We start from the raw sequence: 19137 nt of genomic DNA on the forward strand, positions 1-19137 counted from the left end.
TTACTCCTCACCGGTCTACTTATTTATGATGTCTTCTGGGTGTTTTTTTCAACGTATATATTCAACGCTAATGTAATGGTTAAAGTGGCTACCAGGCCTGCTGACAATCCTGTAAGTAAACAATAGGCTATTCCAATTGAAATCCATTTATTATCGTGTATGAAATAGGGAAATTTATATTATTTGTTGCTTGAGAAATTGTACAAAATAATGCACTGAGATGTTGATGCATCTAATGCACTCCCCTATGGGGCTCATGCGTAAGACGCATCAACATCTCATTACGCATGTATTATTTTGTACAATTTCACTCACAACAAGTGATACATTGTAAGGCATTTATTAACCTATATAACTCATGAACAGATGATGCTGGGACTTTGCCAATTGGTGAATCGTCTCTAGCTATTATTAGTCTATGGGAGCAAGGCTTTCATCAGCTTTACTCCGGTATTGCTTCTGTGTAACACATCAGAGGGTTCACTTGTTTTCCATATCCAAAGAAATACATAACATACATACAGCAATCGCGTATCCTGCGTTAAAGCAATTGTGATGGTCTACTAGAGGGCTAAACATAGGAAATGCTTGCCAGATTCATGTATTCTGTGTTCAACTCATAATAAGGGAACGATAATAGCATTTTTGCCTGTATGTTCAATGCTCAATGTATGATCACCAGGGTGTAAAGAGTACTTACAACTTAGTTATATAAAGTCAGAACTGTGTAATTTGACATTTGTGAACTTTGACCTAATAAGCACCTACTTAAAATGACTGACTTATTAGTGGCCGGGCTGGACCTAATAAGCACCCACTTAAAATGACTAACTTAAGTGCCTCAGGTTTTTAATAGGTCGAAATAGGTACACCATTTTATATCAATCCTTAAAAGAAACAGGAAAAGTTATCCCACTTGGGTGTCAAACACAGGACCTCTGGTTTGCTAGCTAGACCTGCACCTCAACCATTTGTCCACTGACTGCTTATAAAATTATAAATTTATAGTCCCTTTATCATGATTGCAATGTGGCAAATGGATGCCATGCATGGATGTCTACAGTCGACTTGCCTAGATGCATATTTCTCTACAGATTGTTTACAGGGTATTCCTGATATCAAAATGTAAAGTGTTTGTTTGTAAATTGGGGTACTTATCCAGTGAAATTACTAAAACCTACTCTGATTTATGGGTTAAAGATCCTTAGCAGCCCATAATAGAGTAAACATTGCAGTCAGAATTAGTGTGGCCCAAATATTGCAAGACCGACAATTAAGACATTCACATTGTAAACACACAGTTCTGGCAACCTTTTTGTTAATCAATAAATCTAATAGCATAGTGTATGATTTCTATTTTTCAGGTTGGTCTTTTGGGAAAGAAATTAAACTTAAATATGGCCAAAGAAGCACCTCAGCTCTCTCTTCCAGGAAAGCTTATATTCCCAAGGTAAGGAAGGCATCATGTTTAATTCTGTCCTGTAATACTATTGGTGCCCCAATTCGCTGATCGCACAGTCATCTCAAAATGAGGTTCTACCCGCAAAGTGCTTGCTGTGTGTGCATATGCCTGTCAAACGCATGCTTTAATTATCACATATGCTTTGCAAAAGCCTTCTGGCACGTTGCTAGAAAAGCGCAAAAAAACAAGGGAACCTCGTTTTAGCAAGATGGCAGATCTCTACCGGTACCTATCGGTGTCTCTTTCTATCATACCCAGGAGATGCACTGAATTTATTCTTTCGCTCGAGTCGGCCAAGCAAAAAAAAATTCATCCTTGACCAGGATTTGAACCTGCAACACCTGGGTATCTAGACCAGAACTCTAACCACTGAGCTATCAAGGAAGCCAATGGCATCAAAGCGTTATAGTATATTATATACACAGCCCAAGATTTCAAATCAGCTCTCTCCCGCTTCTCTATCGACAAGCATTAAGGAATAATAATATTAGAGAAAACATAGTGACTAAGATTACTTAGTACTCAAGGGTAATGGTATGCAATTAATTTATTCTTAACCTTGAGTAGACCAAGGATGAAAAAAATCATCCTCCTTAGAGCGCTGGTCTAGATACCCAGAGACCCCAGGTTCAAATCCTGGTCAAGAATGAATTTTTTCTTTGTTGGTCTGTGAGGGAAAGAATAAAGTATGTGCCTGCCATCAACCTCAAGCACTAAGTAACGCTTCGTCATTTCTTATTTAATTGAAAAAGGATAGCACTATGCAAATGTTTAGGGTACGATAGAAAAAACAAACATCAGTACCTATCAGGGCTCCTTTAACTCTGTAGGACCAAACTATACATGGTGCATAAAGTGTATGTAGCTGGGATGAAAAGCTGTCCATCATATGAAAATGTTGACCTTTCTTATTGCAGATACAGATTTTTTCCCCAAAAGATGTAGGTCTTTTTTTTTTTGAAAAATGTATATCTTCAATATGAAAGGTCAAAATTTTCAATTGATGGTCAGCTTTTCATCCCAGCTACATACACTTTAAGTACATATCATTAGATTTATAAAGTTTACTTTGAGGACTGTTAAATATAAAAAATATCAAATTTGAATAATTTGCCATAAAATTTGTATTATATCGCGAATTTCAAAAAATCAAAATTAGTTGATATCATCAGGACATTCCTTGTATTCAGAATGTAATTCGATATGTCTGATGTGCTTTCAAGTCCCACAAAAAATACTGTGCAAATCTTGCTATCCGAGCCCTTACTGTTTAAATGTGAATATATATTCTAGGATAATGATAACTAACATAAATGTGTTTTATGTGTATTATTTTTGCCCATTAGCATGCACAATGCAGGCCACTTCTCCATGTTGGGTTTAGGTGATATAGTAATGCCGGGACTACTACTGTGCTTTGTTATGCGATATGATAATTACAAACGTCAGCAGGCGGACACCGGTTTACCAGCGCCCATCGCAGCCCCCAATAGTCTTACGCAGAAGTTAACATACTTTCATTGTTCACTTGTTGGTTATTTTGTTGGTAAGTATTAGTTAGGGGTATTAGAGTACAAATATGTATGTGTGTCAGTGTTTGCCAGCAAACGAGGACACACACAAGACTTCATGTTTAAACTGTGGACCTACCTGCAAACAAGCACGATCCTGGGTTCAAGGTCTGTAGTAGGTCACAATTGCATGCCAAATGCATTTTAGCAATACAACCTCAATTTGGTATTAGAAATACTGACCGCATTTACTGGGCATAATAACGTATTGTGTATCATACACATCTAGACACAATCAAAAATCAAAAATCCACCATTTTCTCCTCGGTATGTCGATTGAAAACCGATTCAGACGTCCTTGTTTGGATTGCAATACCCAAGATCTGCAATTGCTGGCACACAATGGTAGGGTTGTGTTCTCTTGTAAAATCAAATCTGTATGTCGTAAGGCAAATAAAATATGTGTGTCATTGTCTGCATTTGCCAGTGGTTACATGTGGCGTGGATGTGTGGGTTTGAGGATGGATGGCATTTTGTTTTCCCCACCCATTGATGACAAACAGGGACTTAACGATCCTGGTTGGCCAGTAAATGCCCCCGGTTTGCACACAGTGCTCACCGGGGTGCTCGCAGGCATGGACCCTGGAGCTAAAATTCACAACACTAAGGCCATGACGTCCACGGGTTACAAGACAAAACATTTTAACATATGCTGTATCATGTTGCCGTTTACATAATTCTCCAACCGTTCATCTAGATTTTATTGCTTTTACACAAATGGAACAAAAGTCATTGTGCCAACTTATGGTAAAACATACTTTATTAGTTGTTAGGTACAATTTAGAGAATGATGGACCATGACTTTGGACAAGGTGTATGAGTTTTAAAGGTTAACCTTATATTGGACAAATTGAGTTTTTCTAGTTGAAATGCATACACCCCTTATGGAAGACATGACCTCTATCTCCCACACAGGGAGTGTGAATTTCAAACATGCTTGCCTAATTGGGCGACTCCATTTGAAATCTACACCCCCTGTATGTGGGGAGAAGGTAATTTCTTCCATAGGGGGTGTAAGGATTTCAACGGGAATAGCCCATTCTAGATGCATGTGATATGAATTGTGATAAAACTGTCTGCTAAAGATTGACTGTAAACATGTATTTTCCCCACATAGGTTTATTGACTGCTACGATATCATCAGAAGTTTACAAGGCAGCACAACCAGCATTGTTGTATCTGGTTCCATTCACACTCCTGCCATTGCTTGTCATGGCCTACCTAAAGGTAAGCAATACACAAACCTATATGTCGGGTCTGCATCACATACTGTCATATCTCAAAAGGCTGCCTTTTGTGATTTTTTATTTTTGCCATCTAATTGTGATGAGATACACTGTAAAATGTATATATTAATTTTGAGGTATTATAACAATATTACAATCATGTCCATTCATAAAAGAAAGATGCATGCTGAAATATCAAATAACAATAATGCAATACAACAATGATGATACAATTCACAGAAGGCAGCTTTTTGAGATACAACAGTATGTGATGCAGACAACGATATGTGACTGACCCACTCTGACAAAACCAAGAACAAGTTGCATTTTTTTACATTTTATAAATTTGAGCACTACAGTCAGCACAATTAATGAGGTAGCCGTTCATAAATCATGACCTTACAGCCAATCTGAGGATCAATTTTGAAAATCAAGGTGACCATAATGACTGCAAGGATATTTTCTTTAATTTAAGATATAAATGACAACAAATAATACAGAAATAACCAAGTTATGATACTAAAAGTGATTCAAACCCAACTACACAGTAAAACAGCTTTCATGTACTGTTTTTGATTTTGAAATTTAACCATTTCTCAACACCATCAACTATTTAGTTATGCTTGGTTTGGGCATACAAATACCTCAAAATAAAAGTTTCCACCAGTATAGTCCTTTCAGAGACACCCTGTATAATGTTTTGCCAATACTTTGATCAGCTCGTAATCAGTGGGAATTGTTAGGCTTTTACCACTATGCCGAAAAGTAGACCGACATTAAGAATGATATAGTTGACCTGTATAGTCTATATTTCGTGTGTCAAAGAAAGTAGACAAAGTATAGGACTTCAATTAATAACTTGTTATGCTCCTGGCGAGATGTCACGAGACAATTCTCAAAATAAAATATATTGATATTAATCTGTGATGTTATAAGGCCTGCCGATTACGAGCTGATCAAACTGTAGTTCCTTTTACAAATTAAGTGTACTTGCAGTGCTCTTGTCGCATTACTACGCACTATAACAATGTGTGCGATGACACATAGTTTGTTGACTCAACAACTACAGATCGAGGCAGCCAGTCTGAGACAAGTGCATTAACATGGTGGCTATATGCGATGTACGTAGTAAAGTACGCTCTCGTTAAAGGAATAGAGCAATTTACTATAGTATTGTATTAAATGTACTTCAATATACATGTTACTGTTTGTTTCCGTAGGGTGACTTGAAGCGCATGTGGCACGAACCATTCATTAAGGGCCCGACCAGCAAAAACTTTCTGGAAGTATGACATGAAGGGAAGCTCCATCCTGTCTAAGCTAAGCTAACACTGATGATAACGAGTCGTCATTCTGACACGGTAGGCATGGTAGGATGGATGCCCTGTTACCATAGTAGCAGGAAACTTCTTTGACATAATTAGAAACAAGAGCATGGCATTCCTTGATTATTGGTTGAATTCAGTATGGGATCTCTACAGTATTGAATCGTGATTGGATTATAACCAATAAATTGGCAACTTGAATGTGTCTGATCAGATGTGAAATATAACGAGGATATAGGCTGGTTTCAATTACCGAAGCATCTCAATCTCAAGCTACAGTCAGTATTAGAAGGTGCTTCACCGACTGATGAACAGTGCTTGTTTTTAAACGGACTATGGAATGACACTGTCTAAAAGGAACATTATGAATGTAATTATGACAGACCAGATCAGCTTCTTTTGTGCTTTGCGCAAAGCATGTCAAACATTGAATGATACCAAAGCTGCTGGCTGAACCTGTGTGACATTGGTTCCATTGTAGCGCCTTGGATCGTGCTTTACTGTTGCATCTTGGTAGCGCATTGCAAAGCCTTGCTTTACTGTTGCGCCTTGGATTAAAACCAACAATGAACTCGGCATATAGTTGAACTTGTTTGGTTTATATGTACATTCAGTTGACAACAATTTCTATACATCTCATGCGTGAAGCAAAACGTGGAAGCTGTGAACCGGAAGGAAGAAAAAGCTGCATTCCAGAACCAGCGATTCTAGCTAAACCTGTTATAGCCAGTGAGGAGCCAGTGCAGAATTTTAGTACTGTTAGAATGTTATATATTATATAATGTATAAAAAGACATTTTTCCCCGACACATCAATCCAGCCTCAACCCCTCTCCCTATTGGCAACGTAACTAGTCCAAACTGTTAAGTACAGTTTGCCAAAATCAAACAAATGTGGTGTAGAAAAATGTAGATACAAAAATTGTAACATAACCTAAGAATACAATTGTAAGTGCAATCGGTGTTATCGCTGAAAAATGCTATAACATTTCACTGTCTATTTACTACTAACCGTTAGGACTATCTGTTGTCTATCTTCTGTGTTGCTATTTTTTATATCGAGCTGCGTGTAGATGGTTATTTGCTGATGAAAAAAATATTTAATAAAAAAAAATCCTACCTATAAATGTGATGCCGATCAAGGCAGGGCTAGAATTTTGTCAAAAAATGCAATTGCCAAGATCTTACAATGGGAATCTTGACTATTCATTAAGAGATAGGTCACTCGGTCACATGATAGCCAATATCTGAAGGATTATAAAAATGCATTGGTCAAAATTTCTGCACTTTATCTTGTCAAGAGTTGCATTGTTCTAAAGCTAGATTCTTTGAACATTTTGTGGCTTTCACATTACAGAGAGTCTAGCATTAAACATTCTGATAACATCTTCTATTAGACAGATTTTTTTCACAAAATGTAGTGAAATTTTAACCCTGCCGTGCTATATGTTAGTTTCCTCAGTGAAGCTTTCATTGACCTATATCATAGCCAGATTTAGTTGTATTCAGGGTTGTAGCTACAGTGGATACGTGTCCGGTAACCTCCTGTGGGCGTGTTGTTATGGTTGAGTGGTGGGAACACAGGCGTTCGTCTCACTGAGTTCATTCATTTGACATTCTTACTGTAGTCTCTTTGGAACCAATTGGTTGTTTATAGACAGTTCACATTTTTAGTAGAACCAAAACTGGATCTCAAAAATGGTTTTATGAAAATCATTACAAGAATCGATTCCCTGGTTCCAGCTAAATTTGAACTCTGGACATAGGCAACCAAGTAAAAAGGCTATTCCAGTTGCAGGCATGAAAATTTTCAGCATTTCAGCTGCTTTGAGCATTTTTGTTATTGTTTTCAGTGTTTTTCATCCTATATCTGAATCAAATTCACAGAAAATGGTAAAAAAAACATGGTTTTCAGTGTTTTTGCAAGGCTGGTTTCATGCCTGAAATCCTTACACCTTATGGAAGACATGGGGTGTAGATTTCAAATGGAATCACCCATTCAGGTAACCCAGGGGTGTATGGAGTTCAACTGGAATAGTCTGTTGCCCAGCACAGTGGTCTAGCTGCAATCCTGGTCATAATATCAACCAAGCAGTATATAGCACAAAACTCAACCACTGCTATTCTCTATTCTGTAAAGTGGTGGTACCTATATAATTATATCAATATAGCACAAACCACTTGCAGGGTAACTATTATTACATAATTCATCTGTGTACATTTATTTCTTCTTTTTTTCCAGTGGAATACTAGTCAGACTCAATATTATTGTAGTAGTGTGTAACTTATTATTATTAGGACATCATTGGATACTGTGACATAGCTTATATTTTGCAATGTGAGGTTGACACGCTTAGGTTTTTATTCATCTGTGTTCCCCCAGTCAGTGATGTTGGCCCTCTGTCTGACTAAGCAGTACATAAGCTTACTCTGGCATTTTGTGCATTGACATCACATATTGGGTCATTCCAGTTGAAATCCATACACCCCTCTATAGACGACAATGATCTTAAATCTTCTACACTGGGAGTGCAAATTTCAAATGGGTTTATCTGAATAGGTGACTTCATTTGAAATCTACACTCTCTGTGTGGGAGATTAAGGTCATGTCTGCCATAGGCGGTGTATGGATTTCAACTGTAACAGCCCATTGGAGGAAGGTGAATGCACTTGGTGATACTTTGATAACAAAATACTGGATGTTGTATTCAGCTCTTAACATCATAATTTAGCATGTTCCCACAAGACCATGGCAAATATTGCTGAGATTTTGAAAATTGGGATAATAAGCTTCAAAATGGAGCAATATTTGTTTTTTATACCCAATATACTTCTGAAGATATGAATTTGTTTAGGTTTATCTAGATAGTTGTATCAATGCAGTTTTGTGAAACAAAGAAACCAAATTAATTTCACCAGTTGTGGATTATCAAATATCACCAGTAATCATTCATGTAATGTTCCTCCTTTTTCTCAAATAATTTTGTGTTTTGAAAAGTAGTATGGTTACCACATCCAAAAAAACAACTCAGAAATCAATTTGAGACATTTTCTTTTCTTTTGGGGGTGTGTATTTTTAGACACCTCAAATGTAGGTGTGCAAACAAGTTGTGGGAATAATTGGTTATTCCAGTTGAAATCCATACACCTCCTATGGAAGAAATGACTTTAATATCCCACACAAGGAATGTAGATAAATATGGAGTCAAACATTCAGGTAACCCCATTTGAAATTCACACTCCATGTGTGGAAGATTAAAGTCATTCCTTCTGTAGGGGGTGTGTGGATTTCAACTGGAATAGCTTAATTGGACATATCAAGGGCTTAATGCAGCACTCTCTCATCTCCATTTACTCCCCTGAGTAAGCACACAGTTTGCATTTATACACAATATTGCACTACTGGAGATGAGTCTGTTCCACTGAACCCCAAATACAGGCTGTAGAATATTTGGTACCACCCATTTTTGGTGTTTATTGACAAGCCTGCTTCTTCTTCAATATGCACAATTGGATCCTCTTGAAATGCCCAGGATTTGTAGTGTTATGACCTTTTCTAACATTTATCTATAAATAAGGTAGCTCCTATGTTGCATGCGGTAGTCTTTGTTCATAATCACTGGAAACTGAATGGTACCAATTATTTTGATACAGCTTGTATATCTTGGTTCAAATGTACTAATGTATGATATACACAAATGTATGGTTATACTGATATCTCTGATGTATTGTACACTTGAGACAAAGTGATATACCTTTCTTGAGTCTCTCCACCTGTGTGTATAAATGGGAACTTATACAAGTTAGAGCCTTCCTTTTGCTATACAAAGGTGGACCAGCTTATAAAATAGCACATTTTACACCCATGTCCTGTTTTACACAGTGTGTTGCCTCTTGCACATTTTTTTATAATCTTAAATGTAAATGTCATGTGTGTTTTTGTGTCAAAATGCCAAAATAAAATTTAAAAAAAAAGGTATAATATAACTTGCAGATGTATCATAATATCATTTAATTACAACAAATCAGAATGGAGTATTTATCTATAATACAATTTTAGGAATAATTCTCTGTGCTAAACATGGGACACATGAATGAATTATTATGAAGACTATTATATCAAGAAATAGCTACAACGATTATATCAAGAGATAGCTACAGTGAGGCTTCTTTCGGCCGCTTTATCTGGCCATCACATTGAATTGTTTAAGCAGGGCATTATATTATCAAACTATTAGATTGGTAGGGCATTTTGTGATCAAATCCAGGGCTACATCGTTGTGATCATTTCATTCATAATAGGAATCTGAGAAGCAGTACTGTAAAACTAATTTTGCAGGTACTATGACAAACTTGTCTTCTCTAATTTGTGACATTGTAGAATTCACAGAATGAAGCTCCACACTATTGTAACAGCTGTGTTTTATCCAAGAAGCTAGGGAGTCAAAAGTAAATGGGTGTTCTAAAACAAGATTGTAGGTACTTCATGTTGGAGTGTAAGCAGTGAACAGGGTTTTCAAAGAAACTTAAATTTTGCCGATACAGACATTGAATGTTACTGGTTAAAATGCTGCAAAGCTTGATAAATTTGAGAGTATTTAAATTTGTGAATCTGGACTTTTAGCAAAATAAAAGTCATTTTACAGTAATTGGGGTTTTCTCCTCAATTTAGATTTGGTTGCAAGAGATATGACCCCAAGCTGGGTCATAGGAAACAAACTCTAAATAACCCAACAAACAAATGCATTCTTTAAAAGGGAATTCTCTAAGGGCACTATAAAACAGTATTTTTTTCCTTAGATATTTCAATATAGTTTTTGCCTGTTTCTGTGGTACTATTTTCAGAGGTAACAATGTCTCGCTGTTTCTCCTGGTATCTTAAAAGATTTGTTTTTTTATCTTCTTGCGTATGTACAGCATACACCTTAGAGCAGTAACTGCAGTTGTACTGTGTTGCTGAACTGTACAGATAAAACAAATTTGACAATGATCGTTATGTGAACGCTTCTGCTATGACCCTTGAGGTATGTGCATTTAACCATAGTGGGCTAACCAGCGTGTAAATATACCTCCACTCCCACTGCGTGGCAGGTAGTTGAAACAGTATGAGCGCTAGTCCTACAATCATGAATAGAAAGCAAGAAACTATGAATTACTGACATAATTATTTGCAATTAATTGTAACAAGGACTGGAGACATTCATACTACTAACAAGAACTTTTTATTACCAACTTTTTGGGTTAAGCTATTTGGCACTTCCAGTTAAAATCCATACACCTATGGAAGACATTACTATAATTTTCCACACAGGGTACGTTTGTGAAGATTATCATTCATCCAGGTAGTAACAATAATAATATTTGAACTATAAGCTAGTCAACTGGACAGGGTGCATATTTCAAATGGGGTCACCCATTTAGGTAACCCTATTTAAGGGTTATCTAAGACTGAATTAAAAAGACTAGTTTGCGTCTGACGTCAGAACAAAGGCGCGGCGTGATTAGCTGCTGACCTACACTGTACGCATTACGGACTGGTTGACAGAACATCATATGCAAACTAGTCTTTTTAATTCAGTCTCGAATTATAGGCCTATGAGACTATGAGATGAAATATATCTGTCAAGTTTGGATCTGTAGACTGGCATAATATTAAATTACATTTAGATGTTTAAATAAGGAAAATGTTATATTGAATTGATTGAAATTTGATACTTTTTTGTTGCATGTTCAATGTTTGTATTTTTATCTCATTTAATTATTTCTTGTTTTTATTTTATTTTATGTTAGAAGAGTTATTACCTCATACTTACATCCAACGTTTTTTTAATGTTTTAATACTATGTAATGTATATCAAGTCAAAATTGCTTAATTATCATTTGTGGATTATTGTGTGTAATGAGCCATCTTTTGTTTTGTTTTATATATTATGATGTTAACAAGAAATTTATATCAAAAGGATTAACAATTGAGACATTTATCTAAATTATTTAGCTCAGGTGGTTTAAAAAAAAAGAAAGATCCTGTTATTCAGGTCCAACAGGCCCAAGTTTTAAAAGAAATGGCAAAAGCATGTCTGTATGAATAAATACTGACAGAACAGTTTCAGAAAATATCATATTATTTGGGACTGTGATTTTACTCTCAAAGGGAAGAAAGTGCTGAAATTGGATGCGTCTGTTTGTTTGCGCATTTTTATGAATGCGAACAGGTGACCAGAGACAAACCTGTTTTTTTGCCTTATGTTAATTCTTCAAGAACAAACTTGATCACACTTGGATCCAAATTGTAAAAAAATTCTTCTTTTGTTTTGCATAATTTTCCAACAGTGACCTGTCACAAATACTTCAGTAAATTGTTCACCATTCTGCTCTTCCAAATCATGATAAATTAATTTAAATATAGTGAACAAAGCATGGTTTTAGTTCATTTTTCCCCATTCTTATAGTCTGCTAGTGTATGCTTTGTTTAGTGTATGCCTAATTGTGTGTGTAGGGAATCATGTTTAGATAGATTTTATAATGCTGAAATGAGTCAAGGATAAACCCTCAGCAGTCATTATTCATGTGTCATAATTATTGATCTTACTGACATTGAATTTAGGCTATAAAAATGCAAATATTAAATAAGAAAAGGGTTTATAAAAGCTCTAACTGATGATGAACAAAATGGGCAGGAGTTTTATGTGCATCTTTATTTTATTTTCAGAAGAAGTTGAAAACAGATGAGTGCCAAGGTTATGTTAAACTTAATAGTGCACCCTCTAATTTTGCTGTTCAGCTTTAGGATGCCAAAACCATCTTAAAATGCTGCAAAATGTAGTGTTTATGTAAACAGTATCATATTAAAGTTAAATGCTTAGTGTAAGAGGTAATAAATAGCCATAGAAAAAGAAAATGTTATTCTGCTTTAAAACAGCCTAAGATCTGAACTAAACACATCACAAATAGTAACTGCCCCCCCCCCCCTTAATTACGAGATAATAACTCAAAATCTATGCATCGGATTTTCAAACTGACATAGCAAAGAAGCCCGGTTATGTGCCACAAATTTTGATACTCATTTTGTCTTAATTGCCAAAAACTTGCTACTATGGTGACACTTTGAATGCAGATTCACAGATTGAAAAGCATAGATTTGGAGGTATAATCTACTGATAAAGTAGGTAGTTACTTTTTGTGAAGTGACTTTGTTTGTGAGACTCCCTGCACTGTAAATTGCTAGCATTGGGTGATATACTTGTTGATGTTATAAGATCGATACAATTACAATATAATGGGTGTTATATATTCACCAATTTTCAAAATGATTCCAGAAACAAAATTCAAAACTTATGAAACATTTAAAGTTTAAATTTTATGCTTGAACTTGAACAGCGGAGTGATTTCTCAGGATTTTTTGTCTCTCCTGTGCATTTAAGTGAAGGGAAAAATGATTTTCCATATTTTTAAATATAATCCCCTCTCAGAAAGTTAATCGTATCCCTGCTTCGAATGGAGCTCTTGCACTGGGATACACATTTGCTTCTATATTCCAAATCACTGGAGCAGTTTAACATAAAACTTGGAATAACAATGTTTGGGCAGTGGGTCTCAATGTAAGGTAGAAACAATCAAACCACCCACTTACTATCACCCAATGCTAGTCCAAACCCTTTATACAAATCATTGAATGGGATATTCCAGTTGAAATCCATACACCCCATATGAAAGACATGACCTTAATCTTCCACATAGGGAGTGTGAATTTCAAATGGGGTTACCGGAATGAGTGAGTCCATTTGAAATTTACACCCCTTTGTGTGGGAGATAAGGTCATGTCTTCCATATGGGGTGTATGGATTTCAACAGGAATAGCCGAATACAATACAAATGTAAAAGGGGTTCAGGGAATGGATATGCATCCATAACTGCAAATCTGTGAAAAATCAGCCTTTAGAATAGTTATGCTTTGATAAAATCATGTTCTGTTTGTAATACCATGATGTACATTCATAAATTTAAAAAAATACTGAAATAATGTGATTGTTAAAATAATTTACTAATGACACAAAAGATTACTGCTCTATGTTTAGGTAATTACTGCCTTTCTTTCAGTGTTCCTTATTGGGTAATTACTTGATATAGTCATCAAAATAACCAATTAAAACATAGCTTAATTTTAAGCTCAATCTACTTCAGCCCTACCACCAATCTTACCATGTTGCTGATTGGCTTAATAAATCATAATAGTCTTCTTTTAACCAATCAGCAGGTAGTACTCATTTGGTTAAACAAATAGTACAAGAAGAGTGAAAACTAGGTTGTATCCAATAATTGAGTTGAAATGATATGACTTTATTATCACACTACACCCTTATCAAAGTTCTTTGCACTTTTTTGCTGATGAAACAAATGTATTGAAGTGTGGTCGTGATTGGCTTATTGAATCGTGTAATGAAACCTCATTCATTGAAAAAGCTTTGTTGCATCACCTGGTTCTTCTCATGCGGTGAACAGGGCATGCACATCAGCAAATGCGAAGGGACCTTGCTGAGAACTGAAGTTGTCACTACAGTTGATCAGTTGGGACAATGATTTTTCTCAGAAAATTGTTGAATATATCTTTTCAAGCTTGTGTTGTATCAGGATATTTGTGTCGCTCATATTTAAGTTAATTAAGTTGAAAATAATGTGCTGGTGTCAAAAATATGAATACAGTTATCAAACAAGTTGGAAATGTAGCATTATTCTGGACTAGATATCCTGAAGTCACTGGTTCAAATGCCAAATCAGTCAAATAATCTCTCATCAAGTGTGAAAAATAGTCAGAAAAACAACTTGCAACAACAACAGCAAATTTTCAATGTAATGAACAGAAACTGGCAAATTGATGTACTGAAGGGCATTTAATTTAATATTAAACAGACACTGGATATTGTTGATAATAAAGAAGGGCTAGTAGTCTCATCTCAATGTACAAATAACAGTCCACAAAAGGGGATCCCACAATGGGATACCTACACACAGGTCCAAATCTGCATTAATTCTTATCAATACGGTTCTTACCTGAATTGCATTGCATTTAAACAAACATACCACAACACTTCACTGCATGGTGAATACGTAAAAGCAGTGATGTCTCTGTTCAAATTTTTTCTTGGAATGCAAAGTATGTGGTACACTTGCTTATTAACATATTATGTTGTTTTTAGATTTGTGACACTTGCACAGTTTAACAAGTGAAATTTGGGCTGTATAAACATTCTCAAAGTATGCTACACAAGTCACAATGTCCTGGATTGATGTTGTACATAAAAAAGATGAGACTAAAAGAGAACTGACTCCGGAGACTAGTGCTGTCGTCGGCACTGTTTTTTAATGTCGATATGTCGATATAATTCGTATACCGCCGGACGTCGACAGTATGTCGACATAAAAAATTCTAAAAAAAAAAAAAAAAATTTTTTTTAAATTTTCAAAAAATATTTTTTATAGAAGTAAAGGTAATCAAAATGTACAACTTTATCAAACTTTGGCATTTTTTTTTAGTAGCAGTATTTCTCTGGTTTCCAACCTTGAATAACAAAAGTAATTTTGGGCCTATAACTTGCTTTTGTGGCCAAAAAATATTTTTTGAAAATTTAATTTTTTTTTTTTTTTTTTTAGAATTTTTTTTTGATGTCGACATGTCGGGATATGTGCCGATGTCGACATTAATGTCGACATAAGGCATGTCGACGATGGCACTACGGGAGACTAAAAGAGAACTGACTCTGATATGTGTGTGTGTCGCTCTTTGAGGGAAAATAATGTCACTTATGGAAGACAAAATAGTGCACGCCAGGATTTTTTGCCATGTACCCAGTAAACTTCTGATTTGATGTGCGTGCTTGTTTGCTTTGTGTGAGTAGTGCATTGTGCTGCTATGTGCGCAAACCTGTGTAACTCTCAACCTTAGAGACGCAAATTGTTGTTCGATATCAGGCTTTTGCCAAAAAATGCTGGAGATAACCTATCTCAGTCTCTATGTGTGACTAACCAATATGGGAGAATTACCATATAGCATTAACCCCAAGAGAACTACCTGCCTATTGGTCAAAAAGAAGTTTTCATTATCAATTGGCCCAATCAGCAACATTGTTAGAATAATTTCATCACACAAAAAAATTGGGGTGAATTATTTGCAAAACTCCATTCTGATTGGTGATTAAAATGAAGATATCATGTAATTGACCAATCAGAGGCAATGTTAGATCGGTAGGTAGTGCTCAGGGTGTTAAGCATCACACAATTTGGAGTCATCTCTTTGGGTCTCATCTCTTAGGATGTAACACATTGGTGTAGATTTAATACCGGTATACTTTATATTATAGAATGCCCAGATGTGTGTGGTTCTGTTTTTCTTCCACTGGAAAGAAAATTGTTGGATAGGATGACAGTAGTAAAGAGGGGTTTACTTCATCATTTTGAGTGGTTATTTGTGTCATTTATAAAATGTAATGTCTGCATTTATGTGTGCAGTATCTGGGGATATTACTGTATGCCATAATATGCTTAAATATAGCAGTGGTGTGCAAGCCATTAAAAAAATAGATATGTCTTGTGTGTGTTTTTTTTGTCTCTTCTGCTTCAAATTATTGTCAGAAACTTGGTGTCAGGCCATTTCTCAAAACATGGCTAGTGGCCAGGCTTCCTAAGCCATCAGGCTTTTAGCCTAATTAGTCCTACACAGGGAACACAACTTATAAGTCCCCCCTAATACTTTAGTGTAGCTTTATTTGTTTTACACATGTGGACCAATTTATAGCGTCACACATCATTGCGTTCAATCACAATGGCTTATTATGAAAAAAAAAGGCTGTTTTAAAAGTTGCACCTGAGTCCATAGCAGTTAGGTTTTCCTTAACAAACACATGAATAGACCTGGCCTACTGTATTGTTTGAGAGCTGACCCCTATGGACTCAGATGCAACTTTTAAAATGGTCTCTTTTTTTACAAAATGAACCATTGTGACTGAACAAAATGATGTGCGACACTATAAATTGGTCCAAATGTGTAAAACAAATACGGCTGCACAAACATTTTGCAAAATATTTTTCGATTTATTTAAAAAAGTATTAGGGGGTAACTTATAAGTTGTGTTCCCTGTATACCAGAGCTTACAATTTCACATTGTACATAACCTAGAAAGATAAATCAATAAAATGGATCTACTTGGTAGGGCTAGCCTGCCATATTGAAGCTAAACTGGTGAAATATAGTACAAAACTGGAATTGGCACTTTTTATTTTTAAATGACCAACTATGGGTTTATTTTGGTTATAAACCCATATACAGGCGTCAATGTTTGGGGGATGATTTTATGGATCATTTGTAAAGCTATACATTTTGCAGAAAACCCCATTGAAATTGAACATTAATTTAGTTCCAAAGGTATGAACAGTTGAAGTTTTTCCAAACAATATGCAACAAAAGAAATTATTTCCGTTGACAAATCAATGAAAACCCTGCTTTTCTGGGGAACGAATCCCGGTTAGGCTCTACTACCGCATGTTGAAAAACTTATTTATCAGTTATCGTCCAAGTTCGCAGAAAATATTTCACGAGTGGTATAGTAGTGTTCACAGAATATTTTCAGAGCTTCAGAAAAATTATATTAAAGATTAGGATGTTTTAAATTATTTTTACCTTCTTGATTTTTTTCTGCGACTCTGAATTTTTTCTGGGAACGCCGGTACCACGATACCGGTGATTTCGTAGCCCTGGTCACAACCGAACTTGAGGTGAACAAAATTATAGAGGTGTATTTATACATGGTGAAGGGAGGGGTATTATATAGCCTGGGGTATAAAAGCTGAGGAAGGGTATAGTCTCATTTACCCCCAACCTGGCTCCATGAAGATGTAAGGAAAAATTTCCACCATTTTTATGTGCATGGTGAGGGGGTAGGAAAATACATTTTCAACATTATAAACCACTGATATTAGGGTGGGTTGGAGGGGTTATTACATTTAATAATGTATTCAAAGGGATTGAAGAAGGCATACAGAAAAGTAAGAAAGAATGACAAATAGAAAGAAAGACTGAAAAAATAACTTGAGAATGAATGAAAGAAACAAAGACAGAAAAGCACAAAGAAAGAATCAATACAGAACGAATGAGAGAATCTGAGGGGACTGTCATTTTCTTTGGAAGGGGGGTCATGAATATGTTGTTAAGGGGTACTACACCCATGTGGTAAATTTGTGATTATTTTTGCATTTTTCTCAAAAATAATTACACACTGGTAACAAAAGTTATGTATATTATTGGGGCAAGAAATCCAATTACTATACTGAAATTTCAGTGACTCAAGACAAGCGGTTCGGTATATATGATAGGAAACGAGGTACATCCTAGCGGTACCTTATTTCTGATCATAAATAACAAACCGCTTGTCTTGGGTCACTGAAATTCCAGTGTAGTAATTGGATTCCTTGCCCCAATAATATACATAACTTTTGTTACCACTGTGTGTCTGTGTTATTAGTTTTTGAGAAAAATGCAAAAATAGACACAAATTTATCGAGGGGTGTAGTACCCCCTTAACCGGAGTCAATTTTTATGACTGTATCGCGGGCTCAAAGAAAGAAAGAAAGAAATTCAGATATCAGGGGCGGATTCAAGTGGGCTAAGGGAGCACGAGCCCCCCGATACGATCCAGGGGGAGGGCGTTTTTGAGCATTTTTGAGCATTTAATAGTGTAAAATGATGCGCCAAATGGCTTCAATTGGACCCCCATTTTGAGGGGTGTAATAAGTGGGCGTATGGGTATAGTGGATGTTTTATCTTCTGCTTTGGACATCCGGCACTTTATCTTTTATGCAATAGTGAAAACGTGTCCATGAACGGCTTCAGTTGGGCCGTCATTTCACAAATTTTCGGCTTTTTCAAACTTTGGGTAAAATTGGGGGAAGGCAAGCCGAGAGTGGGGCAATTGATTTTTGGCACACATTCATGGGGCATCTTTTAAATAAAACGCTCTAAAAAGGATTAGGAAAACAGTACGGAAACGCTTAAGGGGCTGTGCAATAATTATGAGCCCGGGGGGGAGGGTCAAATGGGGGGGGGGGGGGCAAGAAATTTTTGGCGCGTCAAAAGGGGGGCAAGCAATTTTTGGCAAGCCGAGAGGGGGGGGCAAGCAATTTTTGGCACACATTCATGGGGCGCCTTTTTAACATTAAAACGGTCTAAAAAGGCTTACGAAAACAGTACGGAAACGCTTAAATATGCAAATTTTCCTGCTCGCTGCGCTCGCAACATACATCTAGACCATTTAAGGTTTGCAAATTGGGATCCAAAAAATTTGGCATGTTCAAGGGGGGGGGGGCAAAGAATTTTTGGCGCGTCGAAAGGGGGGGGCAGCAATTTTTGGCGGGCCGAGAGGGGGGGGGGCAAGCGATTTTTGGCGAGCTGTTTGAAATTTTTACCCCGGGGTAAATAATTATTGCACAGCCCCTAAATATGCAGCTTTTCCTGCTCGCTGTGCTTGCAACATGTATCTAGACCATTTAAGGTTTGAAAATTGGCAT

General features: G+C 36.3%; 1 protein-coding gene across 1 annotated transcript in view; it reads left to right on the forward strand.

Moving 5' to 3' along the window:
* LOC140136109 (signal peptide peptidase-like 3) overlaps nt 1-6066 on the forward strand; it is a 105953-nt gene extending 99887 nt beyond the window's left edge. The window contains 5 exon segments of the mRNA XM_072157815.1: nt 1-111; nt 1365-1450; nt 2809-3008; nt 4151-4260; nt 5480-6066. Coding sequence (XP_072013916.1) covers nt 1-111; nt 1365-1450; nt 2809-3008; nt 4151-4260; nt 5480-5551 — 579 coding nt within the window. The 3' untranslated portion in view covers nt 5552-6066.
* The last annotated feature ends 13071 nt before the right edge of the window (nt 6067-19137 follow it).

Source organism: Amphiura filiformis, chromosome 16, assembly GCF_039555335.1.
Source record: "Amphiura filiformis chromosome 16, Afil_fr2py, whole genome shotgun sequence".
In the NCBI taxonomy this organism is placed as follows: domain Eukaryota; kingdom Metazoa; phylum Echinodermata; class Ophiuroidea; order Amphilepidida; family Amphiuridae; genus Amphiura; species Amphiura filiformis.